Source organism: Diabrotica virgifera, chromosome 7 (assembly GCF_917563875.1).
Source record: "Diabrotica virgifera virgifera chromosome 7, PGI_DIABVI_V3a".
Classification (NCBI taxonomy): domain Eukaryota; kingdom Metazoa; phylum Arthropoda; class Insecta; order Coleoptera; family Chrysomelidae; genus Diabrotica; species Diabrotica virgifera.
Genome location: NC_065449.1, coordinates 134,885,530 through 134,906,966, shown reverse-complemented (window position 1 = coordinate 134,906,966; position 21,437 = coordinate 134,885,530). Strand labels below are relative to the sequence as shown.

The following is a 21,437-nucleotide window of genomic DNA, read 5'->3' as shown; positions in this document are numbered from 1 at the left end:
TACTCCAAAAGTGTATTTCTCGGAGCCTTGGTAATCTTGTTGTTATGAGGTTCTCTTTCTTCATCAAATATACCTTCAACAAATCCTTTGAACTGTACACACTCTTCTCCAAAGTCGCCATCTATGTCGATTCGATACTTTTTAGTCAAAATAGAAACGTTTACCCCGATATCTTCATGTTGTTCTGAAGCTATTTCCTTGTGGCATTTTTATAATCAACTATTTTCAATGGGAAATAAGCCACAATTTTACCAAAAAATGATTTTTTAACGTTTTGACGCCCAAGTTCGGTTGTCAAAATACAAAATAATAATTATTTTGTATTTTGACAACGACACCCGACTTGGGCGTCGAAACGTTAATAAACTAATTATTTTGGTAAAATTGTGGCTTATTTCCCATTTAAAATAATCGATTTCTTCATTGAAAATTGATGATAAGTTGTTTTAAATCCATATTCTTCATTAAGACTGAAATAAACTTCGGACCTTTCATTCAATTCTGAATAAAGCGTGTCAATCACAACATTGAATCTTTATTTATTATTTTATTTATTTATCTTCTTTGTCTTAGCCAGGGAGAGCTTTTCTTTTTCGGGCGTCTTTTTATTTCAAGAATATAGGTTTCATTTTTAGACATCTCTTTTCCTCTTTTTTCATAGGAATCAAAGTTGTCTCTCAGACTCAATGCATACTCCTTTAGAGATTTGTATGTTGCAAGTCACATTCAAGTCTGTAGCAGTTAATGTTTTGCTACTCTTGTCAAAACGTTGTAAAATGCCCTACCACGGGTTTAGTAGAATAGCCGTTCTCTTATTTGAAAAATTGTTTACTGATTTCAATTCAATTAGTAAAATTTTTTTACCAAAAAAGTTTTTTTTTACAAAACGCTGCGTCCCCCTTTTGCTTGCAGTCCTAGGCCGTGGTCTAGTCGGCCTAGTGGTAAATCCGGTACTGAGCATGGCGTATCTCTGAACACAGCTGTAAATTCCTCTTGATTTTGCTTTGAACGGGCCATAATTGTACGATAAAACTAAATGGAACAACACAACTAATACAACTGAAAACGAATCGCCTCGAGGCCTACCTCCCGACTCCTCCACACAGTCCGATCGGCCTCGAGACGCGGAGGCCTTGAGGCAAGACGAATGATATTTTGTATTGAAATTTCCGGCCTCCACGCATCAGATCTGCAGGAATACCTCAACGGAATTCTCCATACACACAGAGATTTTCCTTGAGGTCTTTCGCCTCAAGGCATGCCTTCGGTTTTTCCGTTGTGTGTGGAGCCGACTTAATATAAACATTTACAAGAGCTCCAATATTTTATTTAAATATCCCGCTACTTTCTCAACCAATTACAAACTCATCAAAACAAGTAAATAATTCACGGTAATTCAGGTATATCCCGTAGGGAAAGAGTTCGAAATGAGGAAGTAAGACGACGAATTGGAATAGATGGTTACTTAACAACAGACATTGAGAGGAAACAGTTGATTTGGTATGGTCATGTTCAAAGAATGGAAGACACAAGATTGCCCAAAAAGATCATGCAGTGGGTACCACCAAACCGCAAAAAACGAGGAAGACCCAAAAAGACATGGAAAGAAGGGGTAACCAAAGCAATGAGTGCAAGGGATCTTCGAGATGGCCAATGGGATGATAGAAGGACGTGGAAGTTAGGCATCGGACAACGTCGAAAGACGTTCTAAAACCGATACATACAATACAATAAAACAAATAAATATGGCGCCGTATTTTTCTCAAGGAAATGAAAACACAACGAAACGAAAGTGACAGTGGTGACAGAACGAGCGAACGAACAACGTGCAGAAATCTGCAGAAATGAGACTAGTATCGCCATCCCGTGCCAGGGAGCGAACTAGCAAACGTGCGTTGACCTTGAATATCCCTGTTACATTGCTAGTGATCAACGGCGATCTTGCGACCACACCACGGACGACGGTTTCCTATGGGCTCTGCGGCTGGTTTGCGAAAACGTTCCGCGGCCGCAGAGTTTCCGTCTTATGTGTACTTCCCGGTTACAACCTCCAGCCATAAAATTACAACGGCGGTCGCAAGGAAACTTTCCTGGCGGATTGACGGAAACATTTCGCTCATGACCACCGGGCCTTATCCAGTAATCAGGGCCCAGAGCACGCCAAATAGAATTCTATTTTGCTGCCGTCACAAAATAGAATTTCATAATGGGAGAATCGACGGTTGCTAGGCAACGTGACGTCACTAAAATAGAATTCTATTTGGCGTGCTCCCGCACCAGGACGGATAAAATTGGCCAATATAATTAAAAGTGCTAAACATGTTGCTGATTTATGACACTAGGTGTCGCTCTTCCGAACTTGCACGGTCCCAATAGAATAGAATATCAAGTTAGGTATTCTAGATACAGAAAAAGATATATTATAGGCTTTATGGAGGTAACGAGGTAAATACAGAGAAGAAAAAACCATCCAGATAAAGACAAAGAAATGAGGAAAACTATTAACGAAATGAATGAATAAGAAGCCGTCCTAACTTTATTTCAACGTTAAATTTTGTTGAACGCTTTTATTGAATCGCAAAATACATTGTTCGTTTTGATTGAATCATCCACATTGCTCAACCGAATTGAATGGTGTATTTTCTCCTTAACAAAAAACAACATAATACTTTTAGATGGTGAATATGATGTTATTCATCCAGGGTGAATATTTATCCAGAATAAATTGTTACTACATATATCATATCATAAATAGAAAAAAAATTCCATAAAATGTAACTGAAAATGAAATCTCTACTTTTGGTGGTTAAATACAATTTTATACAATTTTCCAAGTATATTATTCCATATAATTTAAATTATGTAAAAAATTGCTTTAAGACACAAGGATCATAACAAAAGAAAACAACGTAGCTAATATTTTATATATTGAATATTGTGTTATTTATCCAGATATGCATATTTATCAAAAATTTTTACTATATCATATCATCATCGGAAAAAATTTCCATATTGTGTTCCAAATTTCCTTTGTGAAAATTTGTTGGAAAAATGCAACATTTTTTGGAATAACGCCATCTTTCCCAAACTGTATAAATATGTAGATGAAAAAATTTAATAGTAAGATTATTTCTGTTTTGTGTATTGTAGAGGTATTTCTTTAATTTCTAATTATGAATGAGATTCAATAAAACTTCTTTTGTTTTTGTAGACATGACTATCTGTTTTTTTTTTCAATGTGCCTCCAGTAAGTTGTCATCCCATCCCATCAACAGTTATTAATGTTGTTATTCTTGCATCTCCATCGTATATCTGTCCCATAGTGTCTTACCATGGATGGGTTTTCATTTTTGCTGTTTCTAGCATTATTTTTGTCCTCTCTGAATCAGACAGTATTTCTGCTGCATATTGAATGCACCCATTATTGCACTCCGGCTCTAATTTACATCTTAGTAGATTTGCTGTTATAACTAAGCATTTTGTCTTTTTTGGGGAAATTAACATGTTAAATTTTCTGGTAGTTATATTAAATTGGTGCAGCATATGTTGTAAATCGTCTTCACTTTGAGATATTAGTATTGTATCGTCTGCATAGCAGTTGTAAATTTAGTTGTTACTTTTTTTATTATTTCATCCATGATCAAGTTAAACAATAGAGGACTCAGGGAATCCCTCTGTCTTGTCCCATTGCCAACTTCAATTGGGTCAGTTAGTGCTTCTTCTACTTTTACTAGTACTGTTGATCTAGTAGATATTTTCGATCGTTTTAATTATTCCTAGAAGTACCTCTCTTGCATACAATAAATGGATAACATAAAAGTCTTCTTAGCCCAGCCGCACACCAAAGAAACATGAAACGTAAATTACGTTTCATGGAAATAAAACAGTGCTAAACAAATAAACGTCCGCCCATTTATGAAACTCTCCGAAAATAAAAATGTGTCATGAGCATGAATCACACTCGTTTCATTGGTAGGCGGACTTTGAGATTTGTTTAGCAGTGTTTTAGGTTCATGAAACATGTTTTTCGTTTCATGTTTCATGTTTTTTGTTTCATGTTTCTTTGGTGTGCGGCTGGGCTTAAGGTCCATGCAACATAAATGCAGATTTTTCGTATTCTAATGAACCTCATGAATTTGTTGAGCATGCCTCATTATAAATATAGTCAGTGAATGACCTTCCCAACTTAAAACTTTGTAAAAAAAAATTTAATAAAACAAATTTAAACATACATGTTTTTTATTTTGACTTCCCAATATATTTACAAGATTACAATAAATGTGATTAATATGTATTTTTCAGTTTGATTTTTGGTCAAAGTAAATTGCAAGGTAAGGTATTTGATAGTTTCTTTCTGCTGATTTATAATTAGTTTTTTATTGTTCTTGATTATAATACAGGCTACAGGCTCCACTATAAGCTGGGTGTGTGGTATTCTAGGTTATTTAGTTTAGTATTTTAAATCAGCTTCTACTTGTGAAACCAGTTTCACATATTATTATCATTATATCAATGTCATGTCTGATAATAATGTTGGGTCAGTCCATTGGTCCATTGACTGTATGTTACAGTCATTTTAGGAGGTTTAACATAGTTGACATTTACTCCATAAACCCTTTAATTATTGATCCAAGTTCAAATATTAGAATATTTGGAGATATGTCATCCTGAGGTTGTTGTTTGCTAACATTGTACATAGCTTATGTTTGTGTTGATACTCTTCAATATACTGGTAGATTCTAAAGCCTGCATCTAACTGGTTGTCTCGTTACATTTATTGCTAAATAGTTGGGATGTTCTGTTAATCGTCTTCGTATTCTCAAGCAAAGTTCCATTTCTTTACACCATTTCTATTTAGAGTTCATGCCTGATAAAATATTATTTTTTACATACCATAGGGTATTTATAAAAATCCAAACAACTGTTTACTAAAATATCTCTTCGATGTTGAAGTTTGATACAGATCGCCGAAATTTTATTCGGTTTCCGTTATAACACAGCTGACACTTCTTTATCATTTAACCAGATTGATTGGCCTGTATAAATTTAAATATACATTCATTTTTATTAAAAAGATAGAGGAACAACGAATACATTGTTAGAAATGAGAATACTTAGATGGATGAGTGGAGTAATAAATAAAAAAATATGAAAAAAACATTTTTAAGAAACGCTTTTCTTTAGTTACGAGTGACTAAAATTTAAAATATAAAAAATCAACTAAAAAGCAAAAAATAAAAAAAAAATTGAAAATATCTAACACATTCGCCAAAGAAAAGCGTGGCGCGTCTTCATCGAATAAACGGTTTTCGCCCCACGCTTTTCTTTAACGAGTATGTTAGATATTTTCAATTTTTGTTATTTTTTGCTTTTTCGTTGATTTTTTTATAATAATTTAAATTTTAGTCACTCGTAACTAAAGTAAAGCGTTTCTTAAAAATGTTTTTTTCATATTTTTTTATTTTTTACTTTTTAGTGTTACACTTTTCAAACATTTAAATATATCGTCATGTTTATTAAAATATGTATAAAACATAGGATGTACTAACATGAAAAGTAGTCGGAATTGGCAAAAAAATTGAAACTGTATTGTTTATTTATGAAGCATAACGTAAACAATTAACGTAAAAAGTGAAATTATGTATAGTTCATATCATTAGCTACAATCCGTAAAAGTTTCAAGATTTTACATTGTAAAAAACAAGATAATTTAAGAATTTTCGATTAAAATCGTTTTTTTATTTAAACAATTAATAAACATAAAAAAAATATTAAAAAATTCGTGTATTGTTCCCGCGAATGCATATGTCTGCAAATTTTCATTCATTTGCATTGAAGAAAAGGCAGTCAAATTAACGTCTAAAGATTTGACGCAAAGAACTAAATAAAAGCGTTTAAAAAGAATAAAATTTGGAATGAGTGTATTAGGGGAAGTCGCACCAATTAATGCTAACATGAGGGAGCATAGGTTAAGATGGTTTGGTCATGTTTAATGTCGAGACATTAATCACCCAATACGAAGAATTGCTGAACTGAGGTTTCCTGGAAAGAGTAGGAGAAGAAGACCTGGGTGGAGACACTTAAGTAGGACATGTTGGTAAAGGGGATTGATGTTTATATGACCAAAGATAGAAACTTATGGAGAAATGCATAATGGCAGAGAGAATAGGGCTTTTTTATTGCATCTCATTTGTTTCGGCCACTTGTCATATGTCATATAATATTAATATATCTACATCATACGTTATTGGTATATGGGAATTATGCATATGATGTAGATATATTAATATTATATGACATATGACAAGTACCCGAAACAAATGAGAACTCAATAAAATGCCCGATGATGATGATTTATTTTTTTATTAAAACATCCTGCATATTTACCAATCCACAAGCTATTATTATAACATGATCTATGATAGGAATTAAATTATGGTCCACACAAGGAAGTAACATACGAAATTCTCTTAACCTATTTATTACCCGTTCAATATGTATCCTTAATGCTGCTATCTGCTTTGATAGCTTTACTTCATTCTTAGTACATGGCGTAGACTTTGAGACAGAAGGTGGTCGTATGAGGGTACATTTTTTTGCTTCCAACAAACATGTTATGTCTTTGAATCCTCTGTCAGCCATCACTGCCTTGTTAGGGGGCAAACAATCTAAGTAGTTTGAATCTCGTACTATCAAAAGATCGGTAGCCCTTCCACCATATCCGTCAGAGATAAAATTGATCAAACCATCTGGCGTACATGAAATTAAATACTTTAACGTGTTACATTTTTTGTACTCTGACCAAGTAAGTGATTGGTGGACTGCATCTGATGGCTTTTCTATCTCAATTTCTAAGCAATCAATAATAGAAATAACATTTGCATACCTACTTCTGAAAGATATAGGTAAATTTTTAAAAATTTCTGATGGTGTTGGCCACACAATCAAGTCTTTCAGTTTTGTTGCAATAAGTGGTACACTTTTAGAGAAGACTCTAATAATAGTACTTTGCGAATACCCAAATTGTAATACCAATATACTAAAGGACTAGTTTAATTTAATTTTCTTGAGGGTTATTAATATATCTATGGTACGAAGCGGGATATTATCACTTAACAGTTTTATTAAGTGATAGGATTGTTTAGGTAATCCTAGCAACATTTTTGGCTCTTTTGTAATAGCAGTTAGCATGCTACTACGCATTACATTTTTGAAACCTTCATCATCCTCTGAACTTAACCATTCCTCATCCTCTGAATCATCTTGCACTGAGCTTAACTTATTACAACTTGATTCAGCTGATGGTATAGAAGAATTAGATGATAAAGAAGTATCAGCTGGGTTATCTGTAAACAATTTTCGTTTTAAGGCATATTGTTTTATTGGTGAAGTTCCTATATTTTTTGTCGAAATAGACAATGGTGACAGTGCTACATTTTTACTTTCGGTTGATATATTAACACTTACACCTTTACTTCTGTAATTTGATTTAATATTTACTTGCACAGACTTGTCCTTTGGTAATTTGTCTTCAATATGAGAAGTGCTGGGCTCCACTTGATTACCACCGTTTCTAAACAATTACCACCAACGGCAAACTTGGAAAGGGCTTCATTCACCAGGGTTAATTTTTGTCTTTTAACTGCACCCATTCTCTCAGCTGGTAGCGGCATGTTCCGTTTTTGGCACAAGAATGTATGAGGCACAACTCCTTTCTTCAGGCGTAAATAACATTTTTCACCCTGCTCTTTCATGATTGTGTATTCAATATAATTTGCTGTATCTTCCTTAACCTAAAATAAATAATCAATAATCAAAATTTTGTAAAATTAAGGGAGAAAAACGCAAAGTTTTTTTTTATCTTTCGGGAATTTTACTCGTCAAAGTGACTTGGAGAGTAAAATTTCCTACTCTAAGGTTTTTATAGAAATTTTCACAGAACTTTTGTAAACTATGTTAGGTTAAATCCGACTTACTACATAATAGTTAATGCAAAACTTACTTGTGATTAATTCACACTAAGTTGTATATAAATATAACATACTCACATTAAAATGATCTTCACAACAATATAAACACGATGCCGGAGAAACAGTATCTCTTCTCATCATTTTGCACCATTGTTTTCTTAATTTCCTATCGTTTGGAATCCGAAAAAATAATTTATTGGGTGTACTTCTAGTTGTGTTTTTACACTGTGGTACCATACAATACTTGTAAGAAGGTTTTTTTACTTCTTCCATGATTTAAAAATTAAAAATATGTAAAAGTTTGACCAAATAACTAAAACGCTTATGCATGCACCGTTATCCTTAATGGTAATTACGGTTCATTCTCTTTAATTCTTGACTAAACTGGAAAGGTGGCGCCACTAAAGACTTTTCCAAATGCGCATGTCATCGCATCTGCAGAAACTGCAACAGAGTTGCCACATTTAGTAGATTTCTACTTTTTTGGTAGATTTTTGATATTGTTTAAAAAATTCTAGTATATAGGCAATATTTTTTAGTAAATTTTTGGTATATTTCAACATTTTGTTATGACTGAAATAAAATTTGCTTTTTATAGTATTTACCCCATTTCTAAATTAGTTCTCAGACATTTTGTTACAATTTCCCAATGTCATTACCGAAAATAAGATTCAGGACGTAGATGATGCATTTTACAGCGAAATGAAACTGGAAACTGGATTCTGGTGTAACAAACTTGTAGACTTCAAGTAGCAGTGCAAGCAGTATATCAGGTGTTATTGAAGAGTTATGGCATTCGGTGAGCCTATTAGAAGCTAACGATGGAAAACTAAAATATCTAAGCATATGTAACTTTGCAAAACAAAAAATGTTGTGTTTACGTGTTTCTAATGTAAAATGCGAAAGAATTGTGTGAAGAATTTGATCCTGAAATGCAGATGTTAAAATCAGTCGATGACAAAATATTATATACAAATATTAAATATGAAACTGATAAAAATTAATTATAGTAGGTTATTTTTTTCCCAGTTAAAATCTAAAATTTTTGGTTTTTTTACAAATATTCATATTATATTAATTTCTAGTTAGTCAGCTGTTGTTTTTTATTATAAAAAGTCCTAAATTATATACAGATACGTTAATAAAGTTTTATAGTATATTTTAGTTTTTGATTTAGTAGATTTTAGCTAAACTTACAGACTTACAGTAGATTTTCTAAATAAAATGTGCCAACGCTGTGCAGAAATGTCATTTTATTTTGTCTTGTCAAATGGCATCGTTGTTTGTTTACATACGTGTTTGGATTTATTTTAATTGTTTTTTTACTTTTTACTGATAGATTAGCTATATATAACAGACTTTTACTCTCTTACTTTAAAGTAAAATATTCAGTTTGTGTGCAAATTTTTGAATCAAACTTTAAAATGGTGTTTAAATGCTGTGTACCAAACAGGACTGAGAAGTAAGGAATATTCTTTTGCGTTACTTTGCATCCATGTAATTTAAAAATTTTGTGTTAATTTCGGTGCTGCCTTAATGTCAGGATTGATGTGTTTATAAACTCTGCAATGTTACAAAAAGATACTGGAAATATTTTAATTTTATTATGAGCTCCTATTTTTTTAAATACTTTTCATGTATATATTCTAGTTTGTTTGCTGCTCAGAATCATAATTACGTTTTTAAAATAATTTTGGTACTTTTCTGTAAATTGTGCCGTTAATTTTTTAAATAAATATTTTAATTTTTGAATTTTGTTTTTCTACCTTTCCTATTATATGAACTATGTTTATAATTGCAGTAAAAGACTCCATAATGTAATGCAAATTACAAAAAATAATCGCTAATGTAAGAAACAATTGTCGATTATTTTTAAAATTTGCATTATGTTATAGAATCTTGTTTTACTACAATAATTAGCAACAAAGCTTATTTGAACGTTTAAAATTCCCGCCATTACCCATTTAGTTCATGACTAAACCGGACAGAGGGCGCTGTATACATTGCAATTTTACGTATTAAAGAGTTTCCTATCTATCCTACTTATATATACCTTATCTATGCGCTTATGGTAAACAAACAGTAAGGAAACATGGATTGTGTCATGTGACGTCACATAGAACGCGCGCAAAATGGCAGTGTTTGAATAACTGAAATTTATTCAAAGTTTTTAATTTCACTTTAAAAAATAGTTTCAATGTTTATAGGTATATTTATATTTTTTCTACGTTATAAAGATCTAAATTATTAATTTAAGACATAAAAAAAATTCATGCATATTCCCTATTGCTGACATCCAGGGTTATGGAAAAGCTTGTCCACTAGTGTCTCTGAGACTGACCAAATACGCCAAAACGATCATCCCTTTTCAGGCATCAAAGAAATAAGTTTCTCTATTATTTCTGTATAGGTACATATTTATACAAATTTAAATTCTCTATATAAACTAATTATATTATACTGTTTTTAAGAAAAAATTTTCGTTTATTGTTATAACTTTGTATACATAATATTTATATTAAGGTTTAGTTTTACAGCTTGTAGTTTTTTTTTTATTAATTTGGGCTATTATAAAGTTATCTTACTCAAAATTCAGCCGTCTTACAAGTGAAAAATCGACTAAATTCTGTAATTTTGCAGTGTTTTTGCAGCATGTGTGTTTCTAATTATTGGTCAAGGTTTACCACACATTATTTTGTAGATTTTTTTAAGAACAAAATTCATTTTGTAAAGACTATTTATAATTTGTTAGTTTACGAATTATAATAACTTAAACAATTAAATTGTTTATAATAAATTCTCGTCACTTCCGGCGCAAAAGAAAGTTATAAATTCGAATTCAGCAGGTCAAAATATTATTCGATTTTTATTCATATTTGATAATTAATAGGTAACACCCAGTTTAATTTTAAAAATATATTTTAATTAATTAATACAACAAACTTAAATATTTTATACACGACAAATTTCTACTGCACTTATCACAATAACCATCAATAACTAACAAACAACTAAAAATTGCCTCGGAAATATCAATGGTCTTGGCAAATGTAAAATGTAAATCATGTGATTCCCACGGTAAATCACTGTAAATCCCAAAAATCAAATATAAACACTGTATATCCCGTATTTACAGTGTTTATACTTGGGATATGGATATAATGTGTTTTAAATTGGTGAAGTGAAGATGGAATGTGATATAATGTGTTTCATAGCAATGTTAAATTGTGGTTCTAATCATTTTTTATTTTTTTCTTCCTTCGTAATTGGTAGATAACAATACCCTAAATCCAAACATGCAATAAAAGTGATTTTGAAAAAAATGGATATACAGTGTTTCTACTTGGGGCAGCCGATTGGGTTGTTTGATTCATTAAATCATGGTAAAAATGTAAACGTATGTAATGTATGTATATTAAAATAAAAGAATACTAACACTGGCCATGTCTTCTTTTCTTAATTTTCTCCCTTTTGTAGCATAAACTAGAGCTCTGTGGACATTTCTGATTGCAATGCTATAACAATTCCTTCTTCGTCCAATAAAGTGCTAAAATCAGATTATACACAGATTAGGTAAATAAACAAATAACTAGGAAGAAAAGTATATTTAAAATTTGTTGCTATAGTAGTGTTATTATGTAGTATTTACTGTATATGTATACATTATCACTGTATAATGACTAAAGATCACTAATTTTCGTATATTATTATAAATATAGTTTCAAAAGTTATGCATCACCTAAAATTATGCTTATTTCATAGTTGATTTTTTCGTGAAGATATTAAAGGATTCCGCTATTTTTTTATTATTTTAGATTTTGCTTTGGTATTTACACAGTTGGCAAAAGCTTTACTCAAACTTCTTTTTTGAATTTATACCGGGTGGAGGAAAAGAAATGTTTTTCTTATGTTAAGTTTGAGACACCCTGTAGGGAAGACAAGGTATAAGTGTGGGTAAATATCAAAATAAAATTGTGGTCATATGTTTTGTGAACATTTTGGTTTTTGAATGTCCCTGACATCTTTTCAAACAAAGAAAATAGACGGTTTAATTTAGACACATGTTCTTTAACATGTGTTTTAACTGAAACAATAATTTGAGACACCATGTAGGGAGGAAAAGGTACAAAGATGAGTATACATCAAAATTATAATGTAGTCTCATATTTTGTGAACATTTTATTTTTTTAGTTTCTCTGTTATCTTTCATAACAAAGGAACTAGACGGTGTTACTCTTTAAGGCCGTTCCTTGCGATTCTGGGCATAGCTAAATTCCAATGTACAAGTTTAAACAAAATCACGCAAAAACTATGGCAGATATTGAGATAATTTTTTTATGTGAAAGGTTCTAGTGCACTATTTGCTTATGAATTATAAAATTGTTTAATAGGGGAGTGCATATAGATTTTCACTTCGGAAAAAATCAAACAAGATAGAACTTTTTGTAATTTCATTAACTTGACCATTGAAAAATTCAGAAAATTTTCCAAAAAAAACCTTATATAAAGAATTTTCTAAAATTAAATCTGTATCTTCTATAATTTTTTATTTATAACGCTAAAGTCACCCTTCTCACAAACATTGGCGCACTGTAAACTAGAGTACGGCGAAGTGCACGGCTGAGTTATTTTAATGTAATTCTTTAACTAATGGATCAAATGAAATTTTACAAATTGAACATGAAAGAAGAATAATTAAGCTATCATATGGGTATAATAAAAAGAAATAAAATGTATGGGCATAAGGACGGTGGGGGCGGAAAGTGAGCCTTACATGAATTTTGTTTAAAAATGATTTAAAAATGTGTAACTAATAAAATTTTTCTTATAAAACCCTCAATTTTGCACAACTTACCTTTCAAGCATCTTACTAAATGATGTTTCATTCAAAAAAAATCTCAAAAATTTAATTCAAATGATATGACGTCTCAAAAAATGTAATTTTTGAAATCTTCGTAGTTTTATAGAATTACCACCACTTTAAGACGGTATTACTCAAGTTTGAACAGATCTATTACAGTTTTATAAGTGCTTTTTTAAAGCTTAGGATGTAATCTTTAAAATGTTTAATTTAAAATTAAAAAATTTATTTTACTTTAGAAATGAAATAGACTATTTCTTTTTGAGAAAATTAAGAAAGATAACAAAAATGTAATACAAAAACCGAAAATTACCAGCTAAAAAAATGTTTATACAAAGTGATCAAAACTTTTTTCTGTAAAACTTAACCTAAAATAAATTTAATAATAAGCTTTAACAATAATAAATGTTCAGCAAAAAATTTTTAGATCTTACACAGTATGTCTGCGTAACTTGGAACCTATTGATAACTTTTTTATTATCAGTTTTACGAAAAAAAAGTTATTCTTTATAAAATACTCTACATCGTATATAATCTAAGATGCAATCATCAAATATCAAATTTTATACGAGGTATGTCAAAAAATATGAATTTCACTCAAGAGTAAAGTACCGTTATATTTCACAATATCAAAAATTGTTATTAAGAAAAGTTGTTTGGAATTAGAAAAATTGTTTTAGTGTTCAATTACATCCTTTTAATTAAAATATTGTGAATAATAAAGGCCCTTGATTCTTAAGAAAAATTCATATTTTTTACATACCTCGTATAAAATTAAAAAAGTTTGATATCTGATGGTTGTATCTTAGATTTTAAACCAGAGAATGCATTTTATGAAGAATAACTTTTTTTCGTAAAAGTGATAATAAAATAGTTATCATAATTGTAATAAAATGATGAGTATCCGTAATTTGAGAAAAAATTTAAACATTTTTTTTTTTCGATTAGAATGATATAATTGTATATTTAAATATATTTATTGTCTTTTGAGTCCCTTTTACTTTTCAGTGTCGGGACTGACACGTCCTTTCACGTGTGTACAAATGTTGACCATTGTTTCTTATTGTATGCTAATCTGCTTGCTTCTGCTATTGTTTTCCCCTTCCTTTGAATGATTTTAGCGACTACTGTATCCCAATCTTCTCTAGGTCTTCCTCTACTTCTTTTCTTTTGTATCCTGGCTTCCCATATTTTCTTCACCGGTATGTTGTCTTTCATTCTTTTCATGTGTCCCCACCAACTTAGTTGTTTTTCTTCAATATACTCAAGTACAGATTTCGTCTTAAGATCTGTGCGTATATATGTGTTTCTTATTCTGTCTCTTATTGTCACTCCTCTAACTCTTCGTAAATACTTCATTTCTAGGGCTTGTATCTTGCTTTTTAGTTTTCTAGTTAGTATCCATGATTCACAGCCGTATGTAAGCACTGGTCTATATATGGTGTTGAATACAGTTAGTTTGGTTTTTCTTGTGATTTCTTTTTTGTTTAAGAGGCTATTTTTTATTGCATGAAATAGTTTTGATGTTTTACTTATCCTCTCTTCAACATCTTTGTCCTGCCTTCCATTATTTTCGATTGTAACGCCCAAGTATTGGAAATGGTTTACTTGTTCTATTGCCTCCTCATTAATTTGCATATTTATTACGACTGGTTATTTGGTGGACTTATATGTATTTATCTTCATACCCTGTTTACATAATGCGTGATTCCACGCTTGCAAGTTATTTTGCAGGTCTTCTTCTTTTTCTGAGATAACTACTACATCATCTGCGAATGCACATTCCGAAATGGTTACGCTATGGACATTCCTGTACCCTACATGCAATTTCTTTAGTTGCGGTGTGCACTCTTATCATGATTTCGTCCATAAAGATGTTGAAGAGGGTTGGGCTCATGACACCTCCTTGCCTTAGTCCTTCAGTTGTTTCGAATTCTGTTGATTTCATGCTTTTATGTATTATGTAGTTCCTATTTCTCTTATAGACTTTTGATGATTTCAACTAGTTTATCGTCAACCCCTCTTCTAATTAAGCTGTTCCACACAGTTTGTCGTTTCACCCTGTCGAATGCCTTTTCCAGGTCTATGAAGGCCATATATGCTTTCTTTTTAGGCAGTAACGTTTTTTCAATTATTTGTTTTACCGTGAAAATATGGTCTTGTACTCCACGTCCCTTTCTAAAGAGTAGTTTCTGTAATGTTTCTCAGCTTTTTTTCTAGTACTGTTTCATAGACTTTGAGTGAAGAACATAACAGTGTAATTCCTCGATAGTTGTTACAATCTTTGTGGTCTCCTTTCTTATATATCGGCACTATTACTCCTATCTCCAAGTCCTTTGGTATTGTTTCTTGTTTGCTTGCTTCTTTGAATATTTCAGCTAATTGTTGTACTCCTTTCATTCCCATGTACTTCAGCATTTCCGGTGGTATATGGTCGTGTCCGGGTGCCTTTCCGTTTTTTAAGTTTGCCTATTGCTTCTATTGTATCTTCGATTGTTATCTCGATGCTTATTCTCTGTTCTTTACTACCTGTCGCGTTACTGTTTTCTTTATTCCTATCCAATTGTGTGGTAGTTAATAATTCTTGGAAGTGTTGTCGCCATCTTTCAATAATTTCTTCTTCTTCTGTGATTATTTTTCCTTCTTTGTTTTTAATTCTCATATCCTTACTCGGTTTCTCTGTTCTCAGGGATTTTAATGTTCTATAAAAAAGTTTTTGATTTTCTTTGCTATTGTGTTTCAGCTGTTGTCCAAATTGATGCCAACTTTAAGGGGTAATTCTGCATGAAAAAATAATGACCGTTAGGTTTATAATCATATGTTCGCATATGCTTCGTTTCAGAAATACGGGATGTTGAATTTGTTGGTACAATCTGACGATTTATTTATTGCTCTAAAACCGCATGAGATATACAAATGAAATTGGGTAGGTTTAAAGAGGTAATTATTGCGCATTTTTTGGCATACAGTTCAGAATTTTATATTCACCATAGATGACCGGGTAATATGACCAAGGGCGCCCATATAAAAATTTTTAGGGGGGGGGGGGCAAACGTGAAGATGTTGCACATTACATTTTGTATATTTCGGATGACAATATATACAGTAGACTCTCTCTATAACGAACACGATATAACGGGTTTTGCTTATAACGAGGTACATTAGGTGTCCCATGAAATTCCTATTGAACTATAACGCTCTATAACGAGGCATATTTGGTTACAACGAGGAAAATGTAAATCGAAGAATACGTGTCTTTACCTGTTTTTAGCGTTGTAATGGTCATAAATAAATAAATGCCACAACTGCCTGTACATAGAAATGCCCAACACCTGTCTTATTATCGAGGCCAGTGCTGTAATAAACTCGGCCACCTGTAATAAACTTCTGCCTGTTTATCGACCGATATTGAATATTAGAGGAAATTTACCATTTATGACGGCGAAGTCTCATTGTTTACTGTTCAGGTTGACCATCGACACCTAATAAACTACGTAAGAGGCATCAAAACAAGGCATCATATTATTGTTGTTTGATATAACGAGATCCGCTTATAACGAGATAATTAGTCCACCATTTCAGTTCTCGTTATACAGGGAGTCTACTATAGTTTAAACCACCTAAAAAACCTAGTTTGAACCCTGTTGTGAGAAATTATTCATACATTTAAATACTAGACCAAGTTTTTAAATGAAAATGTCATGGGTACCACAAAAGTTGCGCCTCTCTTTAAAACCCGTTTGAAAAGAATATGTACAATGCTTGCAAAGCCCTGCCTTCAACTTTGGCGAGTAGACTAACCATGAGTATGTGTCGAACCAAGTTTTTACTTTAAAATCTTAAAAAGGAGCCCCCTTTATTTTTGCAGATTTCCCTATGAAAAATAAGTCACATATATTCCAAACATTTTTAGAATCAAAAATGAATAACCATTTTCAATTTCGTTGCAAAACGAAAATACAGCCGAACCATATTCCAGTCCAATCAGAGAGTGCTGCAAGCACCTCTACCGGTTTCGAAACTTATTAGTCTCTCATCAGGAGGCACATATGCTGCTCTCCCTGATCCAACCAAAACAAACCCCAGCGTGCAGTCCCGAATTGCAACGAACGAAATGGCATAGATGCCCTAGCGGCAACTGCTAGCAAAAGACTAAGTTTTCACTCTAATGGCATATAACATATCCCACCAGAATGAAAACAATGGGAACCTTCTCTGGTTACACCTCCGAAGGCTTCTACAATTTGCAAGCCATACGGATGCTGAGACTAAGGAAGATGAGGGAATTCTACAATTTACAATTCACGTCACATCTGCTCAGCGCGGTAAAGTTCCAACGAGACTGGTTCCCTTCATACTCCACACAGAGTAAATGTAAATCAAAAATGAATAACCATTTTCAATTTCGTTGCAAAACGAAAATACAGCCGAACCATATTCCAGTCCAATCAGAGAGTGCTGCAAGCACCTCTACCGGTTTCGAAACTTATTAGTCTCTCATCAGGAGGCACATATGCTGCTCTCCCTGATCCAACCAAAACAAACCCCAGCGTGCAGTCCCGAATTGCAACGAACGAAATGGCATAGATGCCCTAGCGGCAACTGCTAGCAAAAGACTAAGTTTTCACTCTAATGGCATATAACATATCCCACCAGAATGAAAACAATGGGAACCTTCTCTGGTTACACCTCCGAGGCTTCTACAATTTGCAAGCCATACGGATGCTGAGACTAAGGAAGATGAGGGAATTCTACAATTTACAATTCACGTCACATCTGCTCAGCGCGGTAAAGTTCCAACGAGACTGGTTCCCTTCATACTCCACACAGAGTAAATGTAAATCAAAAATGAATAACCATTTTCAATTTCGTTGCAAAACGAAAATACAGCCGAACCATATTCCAGTCCAATCAGAGAGTGCTGCAAGCACCTCTACCGGTTTCGAAACTTATTAGTCTCTCATCAGGAGGCACATATGCTGCTCTCCCTGATCCAACCAAAACAAACCCCAGCGTGCAGTCCCGAATTGCAACGAACGAAATGGCATAGATGCCCTAGCGGCAACTGCTAGCAAAAGACTAAGTTTTCACTCTAATGGCATATAACATATCCCACCAGAATGAAAACAATGGGAACCTTCTCTGGTTACACCTCCGAGGCTTCTACAATTTGCAAGCCATACGGATGCTGAGACTAAGGAAGATGAGGGAATTCTACAATTTACAATTCACGTCACATCTGCTCAGCGCGGTAAAGTTCCAACGAGACTGGTTCCCTTCATACTCCACACAGAGTAAATGTAAATCAAAAATGAATAACCATTTTCAATTTCGTTGCAAAACGAAAATACAGCCGAACCATATGTGAATTGTAAATTGTAGAATTCCCTCATCTTCCTTAGTCTCAGCATCCGTATGGCTTGCAAATTGTAGAAGCCTCGGAGGTGTAACCAGAGAAGGTTCCCATTATTTTCATTCTGGTGGGATATGTTATATGCCATTAGAGTGAAAACTTAGTCTTTTGCTAGCAGTTGCCGCTAGGGCATCTATGCCATTTCGTTCGTTGCAATTCGGGACTGCACGCTGGGGTTTGTTTTGGTTGGATCAGGGAGAGCAGCATATGTGCCTCCTGATGAGAGACTAATAAGTTTCGAAACCGGTAGAGGTGCTTGCAGCACTCTCTGATTGGACTGGAATATGGTTCGGCTGTATTTTCGTTTTGCAACGAAATTGAAAATGGTTATTCATTTTTGATTTACATTTACTCTGTGTGGAGTATGAAGGGAACCAGTCTCGTTGGAACTTTACCGCGCTGAGCAGATGTGACGTGAATTGTAAATTGTAGAATTCCCTCATCTTCCTTAGTCTCAGCATCCGTATGGCTTGCAAATTGTAGAAGCCTCGGAGGTGTAACCAGAGAAGGTTCCCATTGTTTTCATTCTGGTGGGATATGTTATATGCCATTAGAGTGAAAACTTAGTCTTTTATTTTTAGAATCGTTGATAGATGGCGCAAATAAATCGCATTTTCCGATTATAGCGCCACCCGCGAACAATTCTAAAAAAAGTTTCGAATAAATGTTACTTATTTTTTGAGGAGGAAACTCAATCTGCAATAAAAATCGGGGTTCCTATTTAAGATTTTAAAATTAACTCTCACCCCCACCTCCAGAGTGTGGAATGAAAAATCCTGTTTGGTGTCATTCTATAGATTTTTGAAAAATATTAAACACGTGTTTTTTAGTTTTTCATTTGGAAGTATATTTCTCGAGATATTAGACCGTTTCTATAATTTTGCTATGGTATCACGATATATCGTTTTTTCCGATTATATCGCTCTCTATCCACAATTCGCAAAATGGCTCGAATAAAATTTGCTTATTTTTACAAGGAAAATCCAAATCTGCAACAAAAATTAGGGGTTCCATTTAAGATTTTAAAGTTACCCTCCGCTCCACACCCAGGGGTTGAAGTGGTGGACTTGTTTAGTGTCATTGCATAGATTTTTGAGAAATATTTACACATATTTTTCAGTTTTTCGATCTGATGTTCATTTCGCGAATTATTCGACCTTTCCGCTACTTTTGGGACACCCTGTATATAACATTCATTCGTCATGAAAGATCACCTGTTTTTCATTTAAATAAAATTGTGCTGTTCATCATAATGTACACTTTAAAATAATCTACTTACTAAAAAAATACTTTTGCAAACTAAAATTTGACTATGTTCAATCAATTTTAAAAATTATTTTTCAATATGAATTTATTTCTGCTTATGAAGAGGGTTCTATTCGGTGTACACAAAACCTAATATAGAAAACAAATATAATCACTTCACAGATTTTACACTTTATCTTTATAGTGCCAGTTCTTAAAGACAAATTATGGCTCATGGCTCATTAGTGATTATCGGTCAGAGATCGGATTTCTTGCTGATATGATTTTCTTTGCAGTATTCTAAATGATTCATTTAATTTGTAATTTTGGGTGTCGATTACAGTATATATAATATTATTATGTTCCCACGTTTCTAATCTCTTTCAATGTTTTCGTTAATAGCATACCGTGACTGTGCACATTCCATATACACCGCTGTCGCAGACACACAGATTTTCTGTTAAACTATTAATTACCCAATATGTGAATTTTTTTATTAATAAATATGTTGTTTCCAATTTATCTCTCCATTTATACAATATTTATCCAAAAATTATCCAATAATTTTTTGACAAAAATACGTTTATGTAAATATAAATTTAATTTTTGTTTTTTCCCGAAAAGCTAGGGGGGCCACGGCCCCCCCTGCCCGTGTGTATGGGCGCCTATGAATATGACCCGTATGCACGCCAATGGTGAATATAAAATTCTTAATTGTATGTCAAATATGCGCAATAACTACCTTTTAAAACCCACCCAATTTCATTTGCATATCTCAACCGGTTTTAGAGCAGTAAATAAATCGTCAGTTTGAAAAAGAAAATTCAACATCCCGTATCTCGAAAACGAAGCATTTGCGGATATATGTTTATAAATGAAACGGTCATTATTTTTCATGCAGAATTTCCCCTTAAAGTTTGTCGCACTTATTTTGAAACACCCTGTATTGATGAAGAACGTTGCTAGTTGTTAAAATACCTAACTTTTCTATTATCCAACATAAGCGAATGAATCAAAAAGCAAAATGTTAAGAAAGCCTAAGGCTACAGTTGAGTTTTAATTTCAATATTTTATATACGCTAGAATATTCCACAGGGTGTTCCGAACTTTGAGGAAAAAAACACACTATCATTGTTACAGCCGGTATAAAATAACACTTACCTGTTTAGCAATAATATTATTACAGCGATATTGTTGAAGAATAAGGCTATAACAAATTAAAAACATCACTTAAATCGGCCAACAAGTTTAGGAAATACTAGACTTCAAAAATGACAAAATTTTTAGGTGGGCCGATTTCTATGCACGTAAGTTTATAACAAAGAAATAAAAGCAACTACTTACTTACCTAGTGACGACCTAAATGTTCAAATTGTTGTCCATCATTTTCGATGCAAGTATTTTACTCTTTCAAGAGTAGATTGAACAGCAGTCTCAATTTCTGCTTTCGCAATGCTTTGAATGGCGTTTCGTATTTTCTAGATCATGTTTTCTCGAGTAGTGGGCCTAGCGGCAAAAACAAGGTCTTTAATCTGCCCCCATAAATAAAAGTCTAAAACAGTTAAATCTGTTGCTATTCAATCTACTCTTGAAAGAGTAAATGCTTGCATCGAAAATGATGGGCAACAATTTAAACATTTAGGCAGTCACTAAGTACTAAGTAAGTAGTTGATTTTATTTTTTTGTTATATTTTATAGTGTTGTTTGTCTTATTGTTGTTTTAATTAATTATATACGTTTACATCTCAAAAATGTTTATTTGTTTTTTCCTTAGCACACTACTTTTCCTTAACCTCGTTTACCGGTGACAGCACATTTACACATTTCTTAAGATATCTCGAGATAGAAGAAAGGTATCGACATGCGGTTTTCGGTATTCTGTTACTAATTTGGCCTTATTTTGTAATACAGGATTAAAAATGCATACTTGTATTTAATATTTTCCAAA

At 32.7% G+C, this 21,437-nt stretch overlaps 2 protein-coding genes across 2 annotated transcripts in view; both read right to left on the bottom strand.

Annotated features, from left to right (window-relative positions):
- Window positions 1-21,437, bottom strand: part of LOC126888778 (39S ribosomal protein L20, mitochondrial) — an 86,759-nt gene that overhangs the window by 11,142 nt on the left and 54,180 nt on the right. Inside the window, exon 2 of the mRNA XM_050657152.1 lies at window positions 11,407-11,517. Within this exon, the coding sequence (XP_050513109.1) occupies window positions 11,407-11,517 (111 nt within the window). The remainder of the gene's footprint in view (window positions 1-11,406; window positions 11,518-21,437) is intronic.
- LOC126888777 (uncharacterized) lies at window positions 4,222-9,132 on the bottom strand. The gene is made up of 2 exons (XM_050657151.1): window positions 8,049-9,132; window positions 4,222-7,793 (listed from the first exon to the last, which is right to left on the bottom strand). Exons 1-2 carry the CDS (start codon window positions 8,241-8,243, stop codon window positions 7,497-7,499), a joined length of 492 nt encoding a protein of 163 aa, XP_050513108.1. The 5' UTR covers window positions 8,244-9,132; the 3' UTR covers window positions 4,222-7,496.